The sequence below is a fragment of the Lagopus muta genome, chromosome 6 (genome assembly GCF_023343835.1).
Source record: "Lagopus muta isolate bLagMut1 chromosome 6, bLagMut1 primary, whole genome shotgun sequence".
Taxonomy (NCBI): domain Eukaryota; kingdom Metazoa; phylum Chordata; class Aves; order Galliformes; family Phasianidae; genus Lagopus; species Lagopus muta.
Window position 1 is genome coordinate 44,014,193 of NC_064438.1, and position 25,380 is coordinate 44,039,572.

General features: G+C 39.8%; 2 protein-coding genes across 6 annotated transcripts in view; one reads left to right on the forward strand and one right to left on the reverse strand.

Moving 5' to 3' along the window:
• The window catches only part of RPS6KA5 (ribosomal protein S6 kinase A5), a 126,252-nt gene that overhangs the window by 58,192 nt on the left and 42,680 nt on the right, over positions 1 to 25,380 (reverse strand). Inside the window, exon 1 of one of the 2 annotated variants that reach the window (XM_048950097.1) lies at positions 8,341 to 8,857. The exons of the other annotated variant lie outside the window; for it this stretch is intronic. Within the exon in view, the coding sequence (XP_048806054.1) occupies positions 8,341 to 8,413 (73 nt within the window). The 5' untranslated portion in view covers positions 8,414 to 8,857. Of the gene's footprint in view, positions 1 to 8,340; positions 8,858 to 25,380 lie in introns of those variants that run through there. 2 annotated transcript variants of the gene reach the window in all.
• The window catches only part of DGLUCY (D-glutamate cyclase), a 39,488-nt gene continuing 23,506 nt past the window's right edge, over positions 9,399 to 25,380 (forward strand). The window contains exon 1 of one of the 4 annotated variants that reach the window (XR_007377980.1): positions 9,399 to 9,508. Coding sequence is in view for 2 of the 4 variants with exons in the window: in XM_048950102.1 (XP_048806059.1) it covers positions 9,437 to 9,508 (72 nt within the window). In the remaining 2 variants the exon portion in view is untranslated. Of the gene's footprint in view, positions 9,509 to 19,757; positions 20,221 to 25,380 lie in introns of those variants that run through there. The other 3 variants (XM_048950102.1, XM_048950103.1, XM_048950104.1) reach the window with 3 other exon arrangements.

Here is a 25,380-nt window from a genome sequence, read left to right on the forward strand (position 1 = left end):
CAGAAGGCCTTTCAATTAAACACTCTTCTAGAATGCACAACAGTCGTTTAACAATGCCATGTTCTTGGAACTGCATAAGACAGAGAATGGAACAGAGAAACACTGCATCCCCAATAAAACGCTGATGATTCGTAACACTGGCTACAGTCCTAGAAAGGGATCAAGTCACATAGAATCACAGAATTGTAGGGGTTGGAAGGGACCTCTAGAGATCATCGAAATCCTGAACTCTGTCCATTAATCTGAGTTATACCTTAAACTCATTTTAATTTGCATTCCATATTAAGTAACAGTAGTGAAATGTTATCCACTGTCACGAGACTAGACAGTAAGTAGATGAATGGTAACTCATTTATGTACTTCTTACAATGTGAACCATTGTTTTGCACCGTGGACCACAGTTTTGCACTACCCGCTTAATTCCATTTTACTTTCATTTTGGATATTTAATTGCTTTAGAAAAATGATGAAATGTCTTGAAAGTTATTGTATTTTTAATAACAGAAGTGGAAAAGAATACAGTGGAAAATACACTTATTTGTGATAAGAAGCCCCCCCTCATTCTTTTGGCATTATACTAAGGAAAAAAAACATTCCTCAAGACCAGGCAGCTAAAGGTGCTGCATAACACGTGGAGGCACGAGAGGACACTAGTGTCGAACAAATTCTGAGAATGACTCCCCATAAAGAAGGCAGCAATATTATCCTCAATCTAAAATAAATCAAAACACTAATAATACATCTTCAAAGCTACAGAGAATGATCAACAATTCCTCCTCCCACCACTGTCATGTCTGGCAACAGCCTCAGTCCCTCTCTAAAGTCATTACCCAAAAAATGCAAGCTGAAGAGCCAGTGAGTGCCCATGCCATTCTTTCCAATGACACCACTAGAACAGCTCTTTATCACCATTTCCTGAAAGTAGCAGCAGCAGCACTTTTTGACAATGAGATATGGTGTGGCTTCCTCCAAAACTACAACTGCTACATGACATCTCCTTGGATTGCTTTGAGGAGCACTACTCCCAAAGATCAGTTCTTACCTTCACCAGCCACTCCTAAAGAACCCAAGTGTCCACTGCTGAAGACTTTACAGAACTGCTTTCAGCAATTCAAAGATAACTGTTCCAAAGAGTCCAAGAGTCCTTAAAGGGCAGTGACAAGAAGGCCTTCACAATCTATGACAGAACAGTGAGAAACCTCTCCCATCCCCAAGTCATTGGCACGCTAACATTACTAACAGAACATGACCCAACAACTACCTGTGCAACCCATACAAGGACAGGGGTGCAACAGGATGTACAGTCATCAGTGAGGCTCCTTCCAGCCGCAGTATCACAGCATCTCAGCGTATGCAATGACGCCATTCAGACATAGTAGCTGCAAACGCAGCTCAATTTAAGAGGTAAGTACAAGAAAAGCAGCTTTGAAAACAATTATTTCTCCATGCCCTTTTTCTTCACTAGCACAACAGCACAAAAGAAGGGTATCGAACTTGGAAATGAAGGAAGTACTGCCCAAGTCAGTAGGACAGTGGTTTCTCAACAAACTACGTGAAGCTACACTTAGCACAGCAGTACAAATGACATGAACACATCAACAGAAAACACACACATAGTAAGTTCACAATTCATTCAGGGAAACAAGCAAACTGCATAGGTACCCAATTAGAAAAAGTCCATATTTGCACATTTCCTACAGTACATAATCCACAGCATCAGCGTTGGGCCAACACAGCAAGGAGAACATAGAGCTGAGGTGATGACAAAATACAGCAGACCAATCCAGAAACAAGGAAACTGACTAAAAGGAAAGGCCAGGCAAAGGCCATCCATGAAAACAAAGAGGAAACAATGGTATTGGTCTCAATTATCACCTTTGATGAAAGCAAATGTCTAGAAAGACTTGCACTGTGAAAACAAACCTCCACATGCAGAGACACCAAAAGCATAAAGCAGCATGTATTGTTGTTCTCAGCTCCCAAGAAGCAGAGCAGCCTACTTGATTCTGGCAATCAGGACAAAATGCTTCTACTTGATGGAATATCTCCAGATGACAAAGGAATTGACACCATCACCTGCATTACACTTGAACTTTGAGATGGCTCACTGTGAACTGAGAACTGCACAAGATACTGGAGCAGAATGACTACTTCCTTACTCAGTGAACTCGGACTCCTTTTCCTTGAGATTAAGCAAAACTTGCAAGCTATTTACAGGAGGAGGAGGGGAGAAAAAAAAAAAAAAAAAAAAAGAAAACCAACAAACAACACAGCACATAACCAAAACTACACAACTGCTATTCATTAGACACTGATGAAAACACATCCAGGATGCTGTATTAGTTTTCTGTTGTATACATGTTTGAAATTACACCTTGGATTGTAACTCATTTCAGCAACTGAGATCTATTGTGAAGACAAGTAAAAAAAACATCCCACAATCCTTTCAATCTGAAAGACTATCACCAGCTAATAATTGTCAGGCCACTGAACAAAAGTTCCATCTAATCAGTACAAGGAACCATCTTACAAACTTAAAATCAAATTCTCAAATAACAGCTATGAAAAATATAGGTAGTTCTTGAGGTGATTAAAAAAAGCAAAAATAAAATACAGCCACAGTTTGGACCCAAAGTGAAGGAGGAAAATTGCAATTCATGCTACTCTGAACTCTAGAATCACAACTGAGCTAACTGTGGGGACAACCATTCATCCTCTGTAACATTAGGTGTTTAAGAAAGAGATCATCTGAGCTGAAAAATATTCAGGTTTTGAAAGTTGTTAATCGTAGTCCAGTAGGCCTGGAAACCAAAGCTTTGCACAGCCAAAGAGGACAAAAATCTTCTGAAGTATTAGCTAAGTATAATACAGAATGTGGAAATTCAGAAGTACGAAATACTGTGGGAAAGGCAACAGAAAACAATCACTGCCATTATTAGCATGGATTGAAGCTGTAGAGCAATACCCCAAAGTTGTCATCTGTATATCAGAAGTGGGGAAAAAAAAAAAAAAACAACGCATTAATAACAGAGATTAATGATCCAAACACACAGTAGTCTGAGTTGGAAAATGTTCCATGTTAAAATCCATTTGCATTCATCAGCAGAAGCTATTACAGAAGTGATTTTGCTATGAGGTCTGTCATTACTGTAGGATGAATCACTATGAGGTCACCAAGATTCAGCCCAAAAGCATCCCATGGTTAGCAAGCTCAACGTGCAATAACAGTATACACCACGTAACAGCTAAGAAAAATATAGGTAACACAATTATAAGAACTTTATTCATTAACAAATACCAGAGTTGAAACAGCCAGATCCGAGTAAGAGATATCTAAACACGGTGCACGCCTTTTTAAACCAGAGATGATAACCAAGAACAAGGTATGAATGAAATTTGGCCTTCTCTTTCAACAGAGATCAGCATACCATTTTATCAAAACAAACAAAAACACTCAACACAGCCCATGACTGAAGTGAGAATTCTTGATACAGTGTTAAAGTAATAACACAGGTTAACAAGAGAGTAACTGAAGTTTTGGGGAAGGTGTTTACATATTGGCTTACAAGACAAAAGATAGGCAAACTGAAGAATTATCTTCAGAACAATCCTCTTTCAGGTGAAATTTCATGACCAACTGTTCAAACCAGCATAAAATACTTATGAACGTCAATAGTCCCAACACATCCCAAACCAAAACCAAAGCAATGACTGTAGTGTAAAGCCTCCACGAAGCAGGCCATCTGCCTACGTACAGAAGGTGTCAGAAGCAAAGGGATCTTAGAAGAGTTTGCACCTCATCATTGCATAAGGTTACAAATGCATAAAGACACAAATTTACGTTTACCAGAAAAACAAACGACACCAAACAATGAAGGAGATCCAACAGGAATATTTACACCAAGAGCTGCAAATCACACCCTAAGATATACAGGCTCTCACTTAAGTTTAATCAACTCTGTCAAATGCTTTCTGAACTGCTTCTTAAATAAGAGTAAAATTCACAGATCTGAGTGGTATTGAGGTATTAAAGGCTGCCCTTGTATCTCCCACAGCAAGACCAGCACAGATATATTTTAGTTCTCTAGGAAAGGACTGAAGTAGAGTACTCTACTACAGTAGAGTTTTGAAATATTTAATTATTAATATCTCTTGATATCTAAACATTATACACAAAGTATGATTATTAATTCCATAAGAAACAGCTTTTGTATCATTTAAAAAGCTTCCATAAGAATGTTTTCTTCTAAAAATAATTAAGAAATAGTGATGCAGAGGTGCCAGGTGTAGCACAATAGCAAAGGCTGAATTCTCTATTTAATTCTCTATTTAACTCATGATTTCATCTCCTTTTTTAGGCACAGGAATCCCTCCTTACAAAGCAATAAGCTACCTTACAGCTACATGTAAATTCATTCTTCTTCAAATAAGAATTTGTCATATTAAATCCTTCAAACTGTTTTAACCCTTTCATAGCTTACAATTTGGTGTGAAACTATTAGACTCAAGTGGAAATTCCAAATTGTTCTGCCTCCAGAACTCTGCAGCCCTTTGCTAAGTTACTTGTGGGCTTCACTCTCCTCTTCCCTTGCAAGTACAAACTAACACAAGTCCAAAGTTTGTGACAATACAATGAATCCAGTATCCCCAGATTAGCTAAAAGGAAAAGAACAATGGCTTAAAACAAACCAAACACTTCTATTGCCTATCTCTCACTAGCTTGCCTTAAGATCCCAGCTTTGCTCATTTTTGCCTCACACCAGGCAGTACAGTAGTGAGATGGGCAACCTCCAAGCTAGACACATGCAACGGAGGTTCAGAATCCTTTAACCTTTATTTTTGTTCCACCAAAAAAATCAAGATTTATGAAAGAAGAAAACAAGAAGAAAATAAAATCTGTTGGCAGCATATCTCCTTCTTGCCTTTCTATGTCACAGCTCTTTCCTCTGCCCATATCCTTCCCCATGTAAATTGTTCTCTGATAGGCTTTACATTTGTCATTGTGCAGATCCCTGGCACTACGAGGGAACAAAAAATGTTAACAGGTAATTATAATACTTTCTCCACTGTAAATAATACAAAGCTTCTTAGGTCTCCAGAAGAGATGCAAAATTCTGACAACTCTAAGGTTAGCCTTTAAGAATATAGCCCCTCCCTTTACAAGATACAAGAAATGGATCATCCTGAAAAACTCATTCTCTTAGTATTTCCACTGCTGGAGAGCTGCAGAGAGAGTCAAAGACAGTCACCACTTGCAATCAGTTGATCTTTGCTATGTTTTTTTCCCTTCCTGTCAAGAGAAGGGGATTCCACTTCCCCCAGAAGCTCACTTCCTTCCCAATATAAGGGAAAGGAGATGGCAACTATTCTCGGATGGCTGTTTCTGTTGGTTTGTGTAACAATCTCTTCAAAACAAAAAAGAATTGGTTGCCAAATACAAGAGGAAAAAAAAAAAACAATCAACATTAATTCAAATCTGTTCTAAAAGTCACTGCTGTGCCTACAAAACAGCCAACCAAAAGTAACAGTCAGAGTACATGCACACATACAGTTTGATTAGTAGTAGGGAAAAGTCTGATTCTATGCATCATTAGAATTAAACATAAATGCACAGAGCAGTGCCCAAGCATTGCAATCTAACAAAGAACACAGCATCTCACAGGCAATCGACTGCCACAGTTCCTTCCCTATCACAGAGCCCATCTATGAAGTGATGTTATTTTCTGCAACTGCTTTTTGCTGAAGCAATGGAGAATTAGTTTCAGTGCCCTAAGAACACAGAATATAAAGTTAAGATTGACCCCAGATGTCAAAAGACAGAATTATAATTTCAAACTGAAAGTTTAAAAGAAGTCAAGCCATGATATATAAGGCTCACAAGTGACTGTTGCTTGATACTAAGTAGAACCTCTGCAGTGTAGAGATAATACTACATGTCCTCCAGTTGTGCATTTTCCACAATATCACAAATTTGTGCATATACTACAATACTGGCTTGAAGGTAAAAAGCAATCACCTGTTTTATTCTCAATTTGTTTCATCTTACACCAAAGTTCTATAGTACGTTTACTTAACTCACCTGACTGCAGTTGATGTCAGTCTGTAACCAACTTCATGTTTTTTGAGTAATTACATGACCCAAGTAATTGCAAAGCACAACTAGAGGTTCACCTGCACTATGCTGATTTGAATACACAATTCTTTCTACTTTGAATGAGCTACTGTTATCAAGAGGTTCATGCAACAACTTCCACAACATGAAAAGAAGGCACTCCCTTCTCAAAGAAGCCACTAATTTCCACCACAATAATACACACTTCCGAAGCATGGTGGAAACTGACCTCTTTTTCATCTGCCAACTACTTCTGATACTCTCTAAATCATTCAATTAGTCACAGAGCTAGAAACATCAAAGGAAACACAAAGAGGAAGGGAATCCAGAATCTAAACAAATCACACGTTAAGAAGATATTCATGGTACACAACCTCAGTGTTTTAAAGCAGCAAAGATTCTTACAGCTACAATTCCTGCTTTGAGGAATGCCCTTGCCCTCTTTCCCAAACTGAAGTGAAAATAATCATGCCGTGCGTTTTATAACTCTGGTGGGTTGACCCCAGGCAGCAGCTAAGCACCCACACAGCCAGATCGAGGGCAAAAAGCTAAGAAAAGCATCCAAAGTATCCTTATGTATATGTATAAATTATACCTTTCTATGCAAAAGAGCTGAGGGCAATTTTTCTCACCAAATTATCACATCTTCATGCATTGCGCAGATACAAGTTCTGAGACAATCTCTTGCTATGCCATGCATAGCAATGACACTATTGACATCTTCAAGAGTAGGAGTCTCCCAGGAGTACATGACAGAGCAGCTCCCTCCTCCACCCTAATGTTCCTGAAATAGACGAGCCATTGCTAGAAAGCATTTTTCAAAAAGCAGAGTTTTCTAGATACTTAATATGGAGAGGGAAAGCAACTGACTCCCATGAAACTACGTTTCAAAAGCTTACAAAAAGACAAACAAGCCTGGTCTTTTCTTATTTAAAATTAATTAAAATACCAGTGCTTCCTGATTCCATAAAGCTTAAAAATCAAGATCAAACCAACTGTGTATTATGCTGTTAGACAACATTTTATCTAGTGTCACTGAACACATTTATTTTTCAAAGTACCTCTAAATTACTGTCTTGCAGGGATATGTGCTGTCTCAATGTCTATAAAAGAAATCTTCACAGAACTGGAGTCCAACATGGAACAATCACAATCCACGTCCTTTTCCCCTACTTCTTTCTCTCCCACATACTGAAATCTAGCAATACCTAATAAGACAAATATGTATTCCACCATTTCTTTTTTTGTTGTTGCTGTTGTTCTTCAAAGAAGGAAACCACAGCTTCTTCGGTTTCTGCAGGAAGAGCTTTTTTTTTTTTTTTTTTTTTTTTTTTTTTTTTACGCTGCAGTGATAGCTATGCTCCACTGGGGTACATCTACAGAGCCCCTGGACCAGTGCGACACCGGGACGGGAAGCTGAGCAGTACCGAGGGGACTTCAGCAATACCACCTGCCGTTCCCAAGCGGTGCAGCACAAGATGCCAGCTACGTGAGCCGCGGGGATGCTTTGCTCAAACTTTTAGGGTGAACAGCATCCTATAGTTGCTTTTACTTACAGAAAAAAAAGAAAAAGAAAAAAAAAAAGTGAAAGGAATGAAGGTCGTGGGTTAATAGCTGCGTTAAATACTGTTAATAAACACAGAGAATACGTATCCCGACTATGTGCTACACACACTTCCGAATTAACAGCAAGTCCTGTATTTACCGTAACGTTCAAGTTGCCTGGAAACTTCAGAGAGGCACAGAGCCGCAATTAAAAATACATTTCCCGAGATCTCCCGCAGCACCAGGTCCCCGCGGGGTCGGACACGGCCACGGCCACGTGCGGGGCTGCAGCTCGGGGCCGCACGAAGGGCCGCGCGGGGCCGGGCCGGGCCGAGGGCTGCGCGCCCCGCTCGCCGCATCCCGGCCTCCCACCGAGCTGTCACCGAAACTACCTCGCTAAGGGCTGCAGTGGGCAGCCTCCCCTCCACGCTGACATTGCCATAAAAGTCAAAAAGGCGATTAAGGGAAATCGCGACCCTTATCTGCGAACCTTTATCTCCTTCAAAAGCGCGCAGGACCCGCGGGGAAGTGGGACAGGAGAGTCCGAAGCGCAGAAGTGTGGCCCAAACACTTCTTCAGAAATACCCCGCTGCCATCCCTCCCCCCATCCATACACACAGCCCCCCCTCGGCTTCCCCCCCTCCACCTCGGCCCGGCCCCGCCGCCATACCCCCGCCGCTCACCGTTCTTCAGCTCGTGCGTGACGGTAAGCAGCGGCCGCTCGCTGCCCTGCGCCGAGCCCGAGGGGCCCTCCATGTTCTCCCGGGAGGGCGCTCCCCCGCCTCGGCCGCTCCCCGCGGGTGTGTGCGTGGAGGCGGGGGGCGGCACCCAGCCCCGGGCGGATTTTATTTCCCGGGGACGCTGCGAGGAGCGGGAGCCATAGGCGCACGGCGAGGGAGGGAAGGGAGGGGACTGTTCTCCCTCCGCCTTGAGGTGGGGAAGGGGGAAGGGGGGGGCGCGCGAAGAAAAAGAAATAAATAAACCCGACAGCAAGCAGTTAGTAAAATACGGGGCGGCACACACGTAGGCTGCCCTCCCTCGGCCTTCAGAGCCGGCCCATGTCCTTGCGGCTCCCCTCCCCCCTGCTCCAGCCGCCCAGCGGCAGGGAGCCGAGCCGAGCCGAGACCGCCCGGGATAGGCTGAACCGTACGGGGTGGAGGGCTAAGCGAGCGCCGTGGCCGCTCCTCTCAGCGCCCCATTCCTGCCCGCCCAGCCCTCATTGGCGCGAGCGCTCGAGAGCGCCCGCGGCTGTTGGGCAGAGATCGTTCCGCGCACCGCCCCCCGCCCTTCCGCCGAGCGGCGCCCTCTCTGATTGGCCCAACGGCTGCGCCAATCGCCGGCTCCGCCTCCTCGTTCCCCACCCCGCCATCGCTCTACTCCCTAATCTTGTTTGTAAACATTCCCTCCCGCCTCGCCTACATCCCCCAACCCGCCTGAGGGCGGGCGTTGCATCGCCTAGAGAAAAAAAGGAGCGCGCTGATTGGTGTCTGGGATTGCCAATCATCTGCCATCTCTCTGTACTGCGGGCCGGTTCCATCGTATTGGGAGGGGGGGGAGGTTGGACGCCTTCCCACTCGTAATGGCGGCGGGGGGATCCGAGCGGCGCCCCGTCGTGCGTGGGGGAAAGGGAGGCAGCCTCCTGGCGGCAACGACCGGGCAGCGAAGGCAGGGGCAGGAAGAAACGGCGGAGGGGGGTGGTTCCCGGGGGGGGATGGGCTGCGGGCCTCCCCTCAGGAAAGGCGTGTGCGGGCCCACACGGCACGGCCCGGCACGGCTCGGATGGAGTCAGGTCGCGCTGCCCACCTCCTTGAGCTGAGGCAGCGGGAGAGCAGCCGCCCGCCCGGCACGCCGGTACGTCCCGGCACGGCAGCGCACGGCGCGCGCGTACACGGCGCGGAATGCCTCGGCCTCACGGCGTGGGAGCGCGTACGGCGCTAAGGGGGTGGGAGGAGGCGGGAAGGAGCGGGGCGGGAGTGGCCCCGGCACACCGAGCGGGGCTGTGCGTCTGCGCTCACTTGTTCGGTGTCAGTGCTGTTTCTCGGCCTTAGACAAAGGTACGAGTTTGTAACACCGTGTCACAGCAGCATTCACACGTGAAGTCTTAATTCCGGTACAGCAGTCATCGGTGAAGTAGAATGTCTTCTGCTGATCCTTCCTTCACGTTCCAGTATCACATATTTCTTGGTGTGTGTTTGTATACGCAGATATCTAACTGTTGGGTGTTCGTACGTAGCTATACACTGCCTGAGGGGACACTGAGTTGAGCTATTTGAAGTTGATCAGAGATTTCCACTATCTTTCTACTTCAGCAGTCTTTAAACACCATGTCTTGATTTTAATTTTAGGTGGGCTTTTTTTCATGTTGTTGTGGGTTTGTGTGTGTGTGTGTTTTCAGACCAAAAATACATCAGTTTGCTAACTTCTGTCACTTAATGTCAAAAATTACACTGCCGTATCTCTACTGCAGAGGTAGCAAATGTTTCATCATCATTTCCCCTGCAGCAGAGAAAATAATGAAGATGCAAAATAAATGGATGAAGTTAATTGTTACATTTTTTGCATCTTTGTAACTAGTGGGTCCTTGTAGTGGGGTGCCTACTTCTCAAGGAGGAGTAACAACTGCTGATTATTCTTTGTCCCAGCTCACATCTTAAGGACTGGCGCAGTGTCCTCCGGCAGCTCTGTGCTTCGGAGGGCCCCTGGAAACCTCGGCAGAGAGACTGAAACCTGACTCCCCTCTGTTCTTTGCACGAAGCACCAGCAGAGCTGGCAATGAATTCAGTAGTTGCAAATAGTTTCAGACGTTCATAGCTTTACAGATTTTATCTGCTTACTTTCCTCATGCTGAGATATTCCCTTTTTTCCCTTTAAATGTCAGGTTAAATGGTATAGCAACTTTAACTAGTGAGGTGATAACCCTAACAAATCTAACCAAGGTTAGTGATCCATTATGATAGCTGCAGACTGTGCTTATAGCAAAACACACAGCTTGCTCTATATGCTCTGTCTGGGCTTGGAAAAAAATACTGCATGAGCTGAAAGTTTGTTGTTGTCACTGAGAGACACTGATTTGTGTGCACTTTGGCAAAAGCAAAGCCAAATATTAACACATGGAGATTTTTATGTAATAGTATCTCCCATGTTAAAATATATTTTTTGCAATAGGATTCTCCCATTTTCACAAAAAGAGCAAAACTTCCCAAGTGAATGCTTGGAAACAAACCCACCTCTTGGCATACGTTATGACAGAAGGACTATGTTGACACTGAAATACAAAACCTCTCATCTATTCTAGAAGTAGAAGAGTATGCATGAGATTTCATTTGAACTGAACTTTTAGGAGTAAGAGATAATAAAACTTGGTCAGTGCTCAATTTAAGGGTAGACGTACTTTCAGTCAAATGGTCCAGGCATAGCAGCCTAGTTTAATTAATACCATCCCTTTTGTCTTTGAAGCAGCATCACATGATTTTATGGCTATTTGTAAAAGGATACAGTTTTTTACCCTTAAGGGTAAATAGGATTTACAGGAAATGTACAGACTCTATCCATACCAGTAAATGAAGTAGAGCAGGATTTGTTATCCAGGTGTCAAGTGCAAGTGGCATGACATAGCATGGCATAGTCTGCATGTATACAGCTAAATTATTTACCTGTGAAAACAGGGTGGCCTTTTCCATACTGCCTGCTGGATTTAGACAGATTGTAAAGTTACTGAGCCATGCTGGCCTCCAGCTTGTATGAGGACGTTGACTCAGGGAGTACTAGTCAGGGGCCCAACTGTGCCATGCCAGCAGTCAGAAGTGTGGGCAGTTGTGTGCCAGCCCTCAGATTCTACCTTTGTTCCATTAAAATCACTAGCATAGAGAGTCAGTCAGATGAGGGAGGAAATTGGCTTGAGCCTGCAGCTGAAGCAGGCATGTGAAAGTACGGAAACAGTGATGGGCTATAGACCCACAGGGAATACAGAATGGTCTATAACAGATTTCTTTGTAGTCTGAAGAAGTAAAACCACCTTTGCTATGTAAACTGTGCTTTTAGAAATGCTGCTCTGAGTGCAATTTAACTGACTGAAAATGTTATTTGCATTTTAAATAACCATTCAGGTGTGTGCAACAAAAAATACTACTTGGCATAACTGTGTTCAATACATTACTTCTCCAATGTGAAGAGGCAAAGAAATATTTGATGTAAAGACAATTAAATACTACAATGTAATGAGAAGTGTAGTGTAGATGTATTTTTTTTTTACACAGTATTTTCAAGCCAAGTTGATATTCTTGTGTACAAGAGCAACCTGACAGATCGATCAACCAGCAGTTCAGTGTTTGGGCTGAGCATGTGCTGCGAGTTTGGGAACATGGAGTAATAGAGTTCTAAAGATAGATGTCCCTTCCCTACCCCACAGCACAACTGTTCAAAAAATATGTATATTCACTTGCCATTCCTATTTTCAAAAGGAGAAAGGAAAAAAATGTTGTGGGAAATACCCACATCACACGAAGATATAATTGAACAGTTTTTTAAAAATGTCACAACATTTCCTCTTTGGTTCTAAAAGAGGTTATATGCCAAGCAGCTTTGAGAGCTGAGGTGCAATTGAAGTGCTCAGTATACAGTCTTCTGAGACAAAATGAGAGAGAAAGAGAGAAGAAAATGAGTGCTGTATCTGCCTACTTCCAGGGTGTCACTGCTTTGTAATATCAAGGTGCTTGATTTATTTATTTTCTGAAGTGGAGCTGCATACAAAAACAGTAGCTTATATGATGCTAAGAAGGCATATAGCACTTTCTTGTGGTCATTGAATTGTTACAGGTGTAGATGCTATTTTCAAAGTACAAGTGTTGGAAAGCTGGATATGGAGCGTTTCCTTTAATCAGCCCGCTGAGAATATTTGCAGAGCAAGGGAAAAAGACGATCAAATTTTGGAAAGCAAAATATAAATTTAAGGAAGGACTCCTCATGAAAGACAGCCATAAAATAAAACAGACTTTGGGTGAAATTCTAATATGGTACTAATTTGTAGTTTTATCTGCATTTAAGAGCTCTGTTGTTGTTGTTCTAAATCTGCAGTTGAGCTTTTGTGCTTGCTAACTGTCAAAAAGTAGACAGAGTAGGTAAATTTGCTGTTTAAAGCATTTTTGTATGAAACTGCTCTGGCCAAGAGTTTTATGTAAAACCACTTAATGTCATACCATGAAAGGAGAAGTTATGCTAAGCATCCAAGCCCAATCTTTCTTTTAACGGAAGTGGTACAGCTTTGTCAGGAAATGGATTCTTTCTTTAAAGAGTGAATGATAAGTGATGAAGATATATCACTGATTCTAGGGTTATACCTCAGCATCAGACTGTATTTCTATGTTTAAACTTAAGTCCTTCAGTTAGCGTTCATTTCTTCACTGAAAATTCACTTGTTTTTTTCTTCAATTACGACACATCTACTTTTCCTAGCAACAGTTTAAAAATTTTAATTGTTAAGAATGCTTGTAAAAGAGAAATAATTTAAAATGTTACATTATTTGCTTTCTGATGTGGAAAAGAAAAATTAATGAACACTATTTAAAAATGCAAAACTACCTGTTAGAAGTAGAAGGTTGTTTCAATTTCTGATCTGCATAAATGCTTAAGCTAGATAGGGGTAGAATTTCTGGTTAATAGAAAAAAATTGGTTTTGGGGTCATAATCCTCACTCATAATTTAAATTATTTTCAAATTTGTCATTAAAACCATTAAACCTCTGAGTAATACTGACGGCAGTGTAACTAAACCCCAAATCCTTTTCAGAAGACTCATTTGTGAATTCTTTTGAATTTGAAATTTGAATTTGAAAACTGACTGTACATGTTGGAGACGGGGACTTTAAGAAGGAAAAGCTAATCAACATGATCTGAAAACTCCAGATGAGGAAATTGAAACTTTTAAGTCAGCACACAGACCACAAGTACATCTTGATAGTTGCAGAAGCCACGCATCTGCTCTCCACCCCCAAAAAAGGAAGCAAAAAACATGAGGGGGGGGAAATAGAAGAATAACAGGCAAAGCTTGAAGGTATGAGCTGTAGTTCTTAAAGAGATCCTACAAAAAAGGAGAGAGAAAGTACTGCTTAATGAAGAGGGAAGGGCAGTTTATGAAAAGCATAAATGAAAACTAATAATATAATTTCCACTTTTTTTTTCTACTTACATATTTAAGCATATTATGTCTGTTAAAATGCCATAGAGCAAAAAAGCGATCAATGAAGTGACCAACACTGCAGAGATTCCTTGGTTATTTTTACCTTCACCTTGACAAAAGTTACATGGTTATTGATTCTGAAACTACTCTTTTAAAAAGACAAGATGCACCTTTTAATTGAAATAGCAGAGATGGCTAAATAAGAGAACTGTATTTCAGAGTCTGGTGGTATATCTCTAGGAGTTGGGAAAGAACTTGTAATAGGACTACTGAGCTCTTCAGAAAAATATCAAAAACCTCTACTAGTTTCAGGTATTGTACTAGATGACTGGAGAGCAACTCTCAGAGTAGTGTAATATATTACAGTATAATATAATATAATGAATATAATATAATATAATATGATTTAAGATAAGCAGCATTACAGCTAAAAAAAAATCTCTTCAAAAGGCCCAGGAAATTGTTTTGATGAAAGATTTGAGAGAGACTATCATTAATTTTGAACAATTATGAAAAAATTAAACTTCATTATAAAAACAGCTTTTAGACATGATTCTAATGATACACAGCAGGTACAAAATATTATGGTGAAACATCAGTTGATAAAACAAATATCTGTAATAATAAATCAGAAATTTTCAATAGCTCCTAAAAAATTAATCTAAATAATCTTTGAAAAGGGAGAGAAGGAAGAATTGTTACCTATTATCTCCTGCATGGAATGTTGTCTTTTCTGTTGGATCTGCCACTATTTCATATTCAAGCCCAGAATGTGAAGCACAAGTCTCCTCACCTCATATTGTCCAGTGAAATACTTGCTGTGGGTGAGGGACGTGAACCACACACTAGCAGTTAATTGAGTTTTCAGTAATCCATGTGCAGTGTAACTTGGACTTAACCACTTGTTCTCTGAACAACATGGATTTGCAGTGTGCCCTTATATTCCCATCAAAACATTTGTTTTGAGCAGGTAGTGAGATGCAGTATTTTCCTAATTTTTTGGATAATAAATTAGTTAAAACTGTTCCCCTGTGTGACTGTATTTCTCTTTAAAAAACTATGTGATTGAAGACAGTGCACCAGTATAAGATATTTATTTGCTTCATATGTTAGACAAAAATGCTTTCTGATAGCAAGTGTTAACAGGACAGAATTATGAATTGAATTGGACGTGAGCCCACAGTGTTCACTGGAGTTCTGGAGTGTTATCTTTGATTAGAGGGAGTAGATGAAGGATATCTCTGCAAAAATCATGATTCACAGATAGATTCACAGAATCCCTCCCATTTGACAAACAGACTGTTAATCCCTTATTTAATCTTGTATTTCAGGCCAAACCGGTGCGGTTCTTTCTGCAGCCTTTTAAGCACCCTTTCTGACTTCAGAGAGCCCATGAAAAAGTCATCATTCCCTCTCAAAGGCAACAGTTGCCTAATCTTTCCTCTGCCTCTTTTTCACTGCATTCTCGCCCCTCTGCATTCTCACCCCACCTGCACAACCCCAGGGAAATGGACTTATTCTCCTCCCACCCCCAGAGACTTCCTGTATCTGCTATCATAGCAGCAACATTTGTCTTCAATTGCAGATCCAAGGATGTTATTGTCATAGTTCCAGGTGATTCTGAACATTACCATTGTTTTCTTCCTATTAGTGCTACTACCTGCCTGAGTTGAAGCTTTATATTGCATCCTTTCTCTTACTGTACATGAAGCTTTGGGTTACAACAATCTGTTTCAGTCCTGGTGATTTGATTGGTCTGTGGTTTTGTAAACTTCATTCCTGTTGAGATTATTAAAAGTGACAAATAGAGAAATCATACAGTGTTATTAAAACAGAGCCCTCTCACGAATAACAATAAACCCAAAACATTTAAAGAAAGTCCGGCAATCCATCTTACTTAAAATTCTACTACCACCTATTAACAGAATATCAGTTGCTTATTATTGGCCGTTCACTTGAGAGCAGCTTTCCTCTTGTCTTTCCAGTTTGATTCTTTGTCTTGCATCTATCTATTAAGTTCATATATTCATGCAATAAATATCTCAGCATTCCAGTTACCTACAGCATTCATAAACAAAGAAGCCGCACATCTATTCAAATTTACTATAAAGTCTAAATAAATAATTCTAGATCTTATTTTCTGTATGGTATTGTATGTCAGAGACTCTTTTCAACAAAATTTTCGATCTAGAATTGAAAATGTAAGCTTATGGTTGTCACAAGACAAAGGTTCAGTGAAGATAAGATTACATCACACTGCAGTAATGCTGAAGAGCTCTACCTGTAGAATGGTGCTCCTTTGTGCTAAGTAAAAAAGATGTCCCCCTAAATTTCCCATTCATGTAATGTGATGAAAGTCCCTAAAGCACAACTGAAAACTGGGAAAATTGATTTTTCCACTGAAAATTTTTCATCTGATAGTTACTATATAAGGCCAAATATTGATTCTCCATCAGAAGTGCATATCTTTTAGGAACTAAATGGTTCCTCTATATATGCATAGAGTCATAGAATCACCAGGATTGGAAAAGACCTCCAAGATCATCCAGTCCAACCATCCACCCATCACAGATGTTTCCCACGAAACCATGTCCCTCAGTGCAACAAGTAAGTATTTCTTGAACACCTCCAGGGTCAGTGACTCCACTTCTCCCCTGGGCAGCCCATTCCAGTGCCTGACCACTCTTTCGTGGGATAAGTCTATATTACAGATTACTTGTAAGATGGACAACTGTGATCTGTGGGCTCTGAATTCAAGGTGACTGAATTTAGATGCATATTTGTTAATACTCTCAGATTTTTTAATACATATAGATTATATCCTAAACTGTACCTGCTTAATATACTTTGTTTCACACACTTTCTTTTGTATATTTAATCACTATAGAAAAGTCATACTATTTCTTAAACGTTAAGCTATTCATTTTAAAGTGTATTAAAATAGCAGTCTTGAAATAACTCTCTTTAACCGAGAGCAGTTTATTTTTATGTGATCAGCCATAAATGAATGCATAGATACGTGTGTTTAAGTACTCATATACATATATGTGTGTGCATTCCTGTGTACATATATATATATATGCATTCAGACATTTTTCTGTTGAGAGTTTGAAACCAAGTGCTGATAGTAGCAGTTTCCTCCTCCAAAAGGAGCGGAAAATATTTGGTAATATTTTCCAGACCAAGGTTGCACCTGCTCAGAATGCTTAGTGATTTTACTTTCCAGTAATTGAAAAGAAAATGCATATTTATTATTTGATTAGGACACCACAAACTTGTTAACTTTTATATATGGATTCATATTCTTTTATAGCTTTTGGTAAGCTACATTTTGTATGTAAAATACAAATGTATATAATGTATGGTTCTGCAATACTAATTAGAATTCTTATCAAGGGTTTTATCTTGTCCCATACACACATATTTATAAAAACTATGTGATATATTGCATATGTCTTCTTCTGTCTTGTCTTTAAATTCGCTTTTCTCCCCTGGCATATCATTTTTTGACTCAAATTTGTGTGTAGTGTATAGCTTGTTCTCAAAATCTTACATAGGTGAAATACAGTACAGCAGATGCTTAAGAACTCTGTCTGCCCTTGAACTGAATGGGACTACTTATCTCTATTATTTATATTCACAGAAGTAGTATAGGTTTGAATGCTTATGTTGTAAACTCAGATACAAGGTTTTATGTATATAACCTTACTCAAAATAAATAAATAAAAATAGTAATAGCTTAAATTTTGTTCTGTCCTCCTTCTATACAAAATACAAAATCAAGTCTCTATTAAAACATTGTATTATGGAACTAGAACATAGTAAGAAAAACACTCTGTAGTTCAGGTCTTTTAAAAATGTAAAACAAGGCTATGGATACATAAGGCATTTTCAGCCTTTAGTTTCTTACTCTTTAGTAATGAACATCAAAATGATGACATTAACATCTCTTTCAAGTCAGCTAAGTGATACTGCAGCATTATGAATCATCTCTGTAACACTGAGCTGCTTTTCAAAAGCACAGTTTTGTGATGATAAAAGGTTTGAAGGTGACAAGCCTGCAGATCTTATTCTACTTACCCACAGAACATAGGGAAAGCTTCACTTCAAAGCCATCTTTCTCCTAAACAGTACTAACCATTGCAGCCATGTCATTCTCTAATTCATTAAGGATGACTGTAGTGGACAAGCACAGTTGCCCAGTGGGAAGATTACATTGTATGCAAGTCTTGAATGACTGTTCCAAGTTATAGAGAGAACAACTGGAAGCACGGGAAATTTCTGATGCCTCGTCTGCGGTACCAACAAGCTACAAACCTCTTTTCCCATAATCAATGTGGTTACCATTAACTGATTACCATTAACTGATTTACCATTAACTAGCAAATTCCTGGCTCCTACAGATGAGTGGACAATCAGGCCAGTGTAGCAAAACCCATTTGCTTGATCAAACTGCCACATCCTCCAGATTTTCTATCCAACGTGATACTGAAAAGCAGAGGTCCTCACACGTTTGCTTGCCATAGTTTCATACTGTCTGTATATAAGTATGGGAAGAAAAGCTGTGGATGAAGTATAGATCTTCATTTGGGTCCCATCACAAGGGACTTTAACTATGTTATTCAGGATTATAATTAATCCTGCAAGTTTTTATTCACAAGTTCAAAGATTTATGGGTTCTGCGTGGCCATCTATCGGGATGTGTAAGTATGTAACTTCTGTGTTTTCAGAGCTTGGGCATCATCACAGGGAACAAACTAGCACACTTTTATTTATGGCAAATAAATTGGTCATTGTCAGCCTTAGAGAATATGCTTCATTGTTGATTCTGCTGCTTATCACTATTAGTTTTCATCAGCTGCCCTACTCAATCAGTGTTTGTCAGTCAGGCTATGCACAGGTAAAATGTAAATGTGTCTACAGGTTCCTGGCTGTACCAAACAGACCATCAAGGGCAGGTTCCAGATAACTGTGGAGACATAGTTATGAAATAGTACCACAGCTGTCAGGTATGCAGTAATGAAAATATAGAAATGCAGCCATAACTTGTCTGAAATATTGCAAAGCCTTTTAGTCAGAATGGATGCTGCAGAACAAAGCTGTCCAGGCATCCTTGATAATGCAAACTGCTATTAAATATGTGGGCAGTGTGGATCCTCCAAGATAAAGTGGTATGCACTCCAAGTGCATACCATTTGCCATCACATGGAACGGCTGCTGACAGCACTTCACCAACAATTCCTTCTGGAAGCTGCAATGATGTGTTCTTGCACAGCACACACTGACTGACCTTGTTATCCAAATGATACTGTTTAAGCCAAGAGTTACACATGTGAAGTTATGCTTAGTCCTGTTGGGTTCTTCTCAATACTTCTTGGTCTAAGAGTTGAAGAAATCAAATGGAACAAACAACCAGTGTCTGTATCTCTCCATCAGAAATATTTGTAGAGGCAAAAATGTTTATGCTTGGTAGCTTGATAGAGGTAAAATTAACCAGAGTTTCCCTGGATCTAGCCTACTGAGATACTTGCATTTCCAAAAGTCTCTCTTTGTGTGAATACCTAAACTACAATAATTCTTTTAGGCACCATACCTGAGAAGTGCTTGGTGAGAAGCTAGAGATGGAATGACTTCACAGCTGTCAGTAAACATGTGTGAAATAGCATAATCCTTGCGGTAACATGAATGACCTGTACAGCAGGAGCACAGCATTGTTTTTTTGGGGGAGCACAATACTATTTCTAGGGTGTGTAGAGGGCAGAACATCACTCACCTACTTACACCTGGATGGAATTCCTAGGAAGGAACAGGCACCCTGTCAGTGCTGTGATCATGCATGACATGACTGGGTGTAACCTAGGCGGTGGCATAATTTCTTATCAAGATAAGCACCTATGACTGCTGCTTTACAAACAAAGCAGTACAAGTCACTGTACTTTGCCCTATGGACTTCCATTTTCATTCCACGTGAGTAAGACTAGAAGAGTTTTCCTCACCTCAGGAATTTTTACCCAGGCAGTGCTCATCGCCTTGGTTCCAAAATGCAGAATTCTGCTGGTTAACGTAGAAGATGGGGTGAAAAGCTGGCATTTATGGTCAGTGAGGACAGCCCTCCTATGTCCTCAGGCTGCCTCAGCACCAGACGAGGCCTGGATGAAGTGCTCATGACTGGACACAGCCTGGACAATTGTGGAGCAATTTTGAATCTCTTCTGTAGCTCAGAGTAAATTAGGCAACTGTATTTAAATTCCACCCTCATGTGTTCGTCGTTTTTCTGTTGCTGTTGTTGTTTGTTTGTTTTTCCATTTCTTGAAGTTGAATAAGCACTTCACGTCATCTTAAATGAAAACCTCTGGTAGATCATTTGCTCTCTCTTCTTACAGCAGCTGGTAAGTATTTCTGTGAGCAAAGCCAAAAGCATGAAAGTGGTGCTTTTAAATCTTGATAAAGGTTCTTGCTTTCTCATATGTGCATGTTTTATCCTGCTAAAGCTGCAGATAAATGTTCCAGTGCTTGTTGGTCTTGTGGTTATGTAGGATGAGGCAGGAGGCATGAAGGAACTAGATATGATCCAAGGAGTTGGAAGGGTGCATGAAAACCTGAGGAGGGTATAAAACACCTGAGAAGGATATAAAAGCCTAAACAACTCCAATCTTGTGTAGATTGTGTCCATGCAGGGGTAGGGCCTGAACTCTAGTCTCTGGAGAACTGGTTTCTAGGGAAAAGTTCACGGCCTGGGCTTTTCTCTAGTCTCTACCCAGATTTCTCCACATCAGTAACAATTTATTTTGTCCCAGAGTGGAAGCTAATTCCATAATAATATAAACATAGTAGAAATTCAAGGGATGAGTGCTGTACAAGATGTGCCTTGCTAACACACAGTGCTGTCTGACATGACTGCGTTGGAACTGGTGATTGCTTTCTGATTCTTGTTCTTAATATACTGGGAGAAACTAAACATTGTGTGTCTTTTTTTAGCAAGTAAACAATATTGCATCAAGGATGCACTGATTCTCTTGCCAGTTGCTCATCTTGACACAATCTGCAGGATCATAAGTGTAGGATAACTGCTTTAGGCAGCAGAGAAAATACTAACGGAAACTCATTTAAAATTCTATTTGTGGTGCTTATTTAAGGCTCCTGAACTTCAAAGCCAAATACCCTGTGTTTCAAATGTAAAGTTAAATCTTAATTTGCTAGATGAACCACTGTCTGAAAATACACAAAGCATTTCCTCTTTGAAATTACACACAGAGCACTTCTGTGCTTTGAAATGATTCAAAGCAGATGAGGAGCGAAAGGATCGTTAATGGGTTCTTCAGATAAAGCATTACAAATATGGCTGTGAGACCTGTTTGGAAAATGAGATTAAATAAATTTTCAGAGAAGTTTGTGCGCTTTTCACAGAAGTCTTTTGGCGGAATTTCAGATGAGCTTCATAATTAAGCAACAAGTCTTTTAAAACCATGTTTGCATTAAGAAACCTCTGTAACCAATATTCATACTAGGGCAAGGCGCAGTACACAAAGGGTTTTCATGGGTTATAATTAGTTTAGGTTACTTTCCATTAAGTATTAGCAAAGGCAGCCCGTGTGCTGGCTCATGTTTCAAGTGACCCTGCTGTTGCTGTTCTTGCAGCAGTAGCTTTGGGTAAGTTACCTGCATGACAATGTCTAAAAAACCTACCCAACAGTGTTAAGTAATGCTCTCTGCATATTTTTGGTCACTGAGCGATATATGTCATCACCCTGTCTTGTTATCAAATTTTAAATTGAAAATAGGATAAAAGCTACAGGAAAATTGCAAGATTATATTCCATAAGAGATTTTGGCTATTTGCAAGCAAGTCTCTTTGCTTTGAAAAATTGCTATGTTAAACCATATTTTTATGTATACCAGTGCCACTGAAAAAGCAGACCTGTAACATCAGAAACTGTTAAAAACTACTTTCCAGTCTTCAAATTGACTCATATGTTACTGCTATCAGAAGCACATTTTACAGGCTGTTGATTCTCAGGTGATTCATTTTGAAAATTACAGAAATACTTTATGTATATTTTATTTCATAAATTTTCTTGACACTTGTGAAGGCGAAACAGTCACACTGATGCTTCTGAAGAATATATGAATATGAATATGAATATAAATATAACAACACTAAAAGATTAATTTTTATCTGAAGTAGTTCAGCACAGTTGTATGGACACATCCATTGCACCTCAAAATTGAGTCTTTCTGGCACTTAAACAGAGTGATAAACTGAGTAATTTACAGTGTGGATCTTGAAAGAATCTATACTCATCTTTAAATATCTGCAAAATTTACAGATTTGCTTTCTTATTTTGAAAGCCCTAAGGTAATATAAAATCCTTCGCTTTACATGCTTCCTTTTTCAGGATATCGAAAGTGATTATATTGACAGATTATAAAAATGCTTTATAAACCTATAGTTCAGTCAAGAGTTTAATGTGAAGGTACATAATCTTGCAAGGATATTTAATTGTTCTGTTGACAAAAATTAGTGAGATGCAATGGAGAAAATAGAAATAAAGCTATGCTTAATCCAAGCCTATCATCTGTAATATTAAGAGAGCAAACATATACATGTATATGTATATATATGTATATGTATATATATATATATATATACACACATATTGATGCTGATACTGAGATTCAGTGGAGTCTGCATCTTAAAAGTGTACAAAAGTATTACTTATATATTGTGGTTTTTTTGTTTTGTTTTGTTTTTTTTTTTTTTTTAATTTACAAAGTTAGATTACATTGTTTCAGAAGAAGAATAGAAAAGTGAGTTTTAAGGATGAAAACTGAGGGAGAGTTTGAGGAGCAATCAAGAAAAATGGCATGGATGTAAATTGAAATGAGCTAGTGAAATGAGCTACTGACATTCTGAAGTTGCCAGAAGGTGCAGTCAGATAGAGCAAGGAAGCAAATTCCAGGAGAGTCAGCCCAGCTTAGAGTTGTGAGATGAGGACTGAGCTCAGGGAGGACAAAGGCAGAGAGAAGCACATTGTAGACAAAAGAAAGAAGGTGAAAATGAAAAAGCCCAGGATGTGCATACAGTGGGGTGGTACAAGGAGATTACTCAGTCCATCAAACAGGCCATGTGAAATACAAGACTACTTCATTATTAAATTCAGTCCGTAACTAAACTTTTCTTGCTTCATGTTGGGTTAGAGATAATTTGGTAAAGATATGTGGATGCTGGTAACTTTTTTTAAGTATAGATGTACAATGTTTAACTCTTACCTTGGTAAACAGTAACTAACTTTGTTAGCAGATAAGGATTAAAGTTAAAAACTAGTGAATCACTAAGTGATCTGTCAGGGAAGGGCACTCCCCTGGAGAACATCAAGTCTTTTAGCAGAATAAAGTAACACTCCTCTCAAAATGCCTTTCACCTACCATGAATTGTGAGATTCAACAGAAAAAGAGCACATTCCTTACAATGAGTGATAAAGATGACTCTTAGAAACAGTCTACTACACTTAGTAGATGCCTCTTGCTCACCTCATTGCTCATAGACACAGTGCCCAACAACGGTCCTAAAAACTACACAAAAAAATGCTTAATGACTTCATGTTTCTCTTGGCAAGAATTGATCACAGTTTCTGTATTGAAAAATATTTTTTTTAGTCTACTTTTCTGAAAATCATTTTTGCCTAGATAATGGTGCAGTCTGTACATCAGTGGGGACAAGATAATCAGGTTGTTTTTGTCCACCCAACTCCACTAACATGAGTGGTGCTGCACAGATGTATACTTAATCATAGAATCACCAAGGTTGGAAAAGACATCCCAGGTCATCTCGTCCAGCCATCACCTTCCACCAGTATTTCCCCACTAAACCTTGTAAAATGATATTTCACATTAAACTTAATAAAACCACACCCAAGACCTGTTTATCGAACCTTTCTGATCACCACTGTGATGGAAAGAATAGTTATTTTCCTGAATATGTGTATATTTTTAAAATACAATACTGCTTCCAACTTCCTTGTCAAGACACACGAGCGCAGCTCAGAATGTGGCAGCGTCCTCACATCAATAGTGGGTGCCATTTTAATGGCTAAAGACAGCAAAGCATTTTAAGTCATTCATTTAGGTTCAGTATATAACACTAAAAATACACGTGAAATAATAAGTTGTGCTTCTAATGTGAAACCATATTTTAAAAAACCTGGTTATTTAAAAGTGATCGTGACACCTTAGTGTCCTGGAGAAACACTGCAAAGGATACCCTCAGGTACAACAGGCATTTCATAGGCCATGTAGGTATCTTAAAGGCTTTTTAACACTAATCTTGCACCTTGTCTTATCTGTACCGTGATCCATCACATCTACATAAGGTACCTGGTACTGTTACTTGAAACTATTTCAGAACAAAATAAAAGCAGTTGAAAAAGCTAGGCAAAGGAACAAGTGCTGGTTACTGATTAACAGCCCTACCAGAGCATTTAGTTAGTGAGCTGCTCACAAGTCCCATGAAGATAGTCTCTCCACTTGTTAGATATCCTGATGGGACAAAGTGGAGAAGGTGCTGTAAGACCTGAATAATCTTGTTACTTTTCCCTTGTCATTCCAAACAGGCCACGATCATTTTGTCCTCAAGCTCTTTTCCAGGTGGTCTCGGAGATGGCTGGGGAATCTAAACTTAAGCGTGCCCCCTAGCACAGGGAAGCAACATACTGTGCAGAAATTAGCCATTCTTGAGGAAGTCAGATAGCAAAAGCTACATTTTTACTGTAAGCATCTGAGTTTTTATTGTCTCTTCAAGTTCAGTGACAAATAAATTAAGAGAGACATAATCTATTACTGACATTATAGAGCAAATACAGTGATCTGAAGTTACAGGTCAAAATTTTATCTTATAGGAGACTTTCCCCTTAGTTTTATAAAATTAGCACAGTGATCACAAATGGTTGTAAGGTGTGTTTTCTATCTCATCTGGAATAGATGAGTCATCCTACTTTTATACGAAGGCAATGTTTAAATTACTTATTTCCTAACTAGTCAACATATCATATCATATCATCAACAACATATCTTGCTGTGCAGCTAGGGGCAGTGTACACAGATTGAAACTACAAGATCAAGAGTTTCTGTAAGGTATTTAGAGCCAGTATTTTGACACTACTGATAGTCATAGTCAAATAGCTTGCTATCCACTTACACTTTTATGAATCTAAAAAATTTAGGTGCCTAAATGTTTGCTAATAAAATCCCACTGGACATAAATTCTGTACACTGAGGGTCAGACTTTCCCAACATCACACTAGGGAATTTGTGGCAAAATACTGAACTGAAGACAGCTTTTGTCCCAAACTAGTTTCCTGAACTTCAGACTGTCTTTTAAATCCAAGTAATCTAGTAGTTCTTAAGATGTTTTCAAAGATTCTTAGAAATAAAGGATCCCTTGAATACATCTGTCTGAATGCATAATTCCAGATTGGTGTTAGAAATTCCCTTTGCAGTAAAAATACTACAGGCAGTTATAGGCCTGGATCAGACCTCAGCCACATTTCTCTA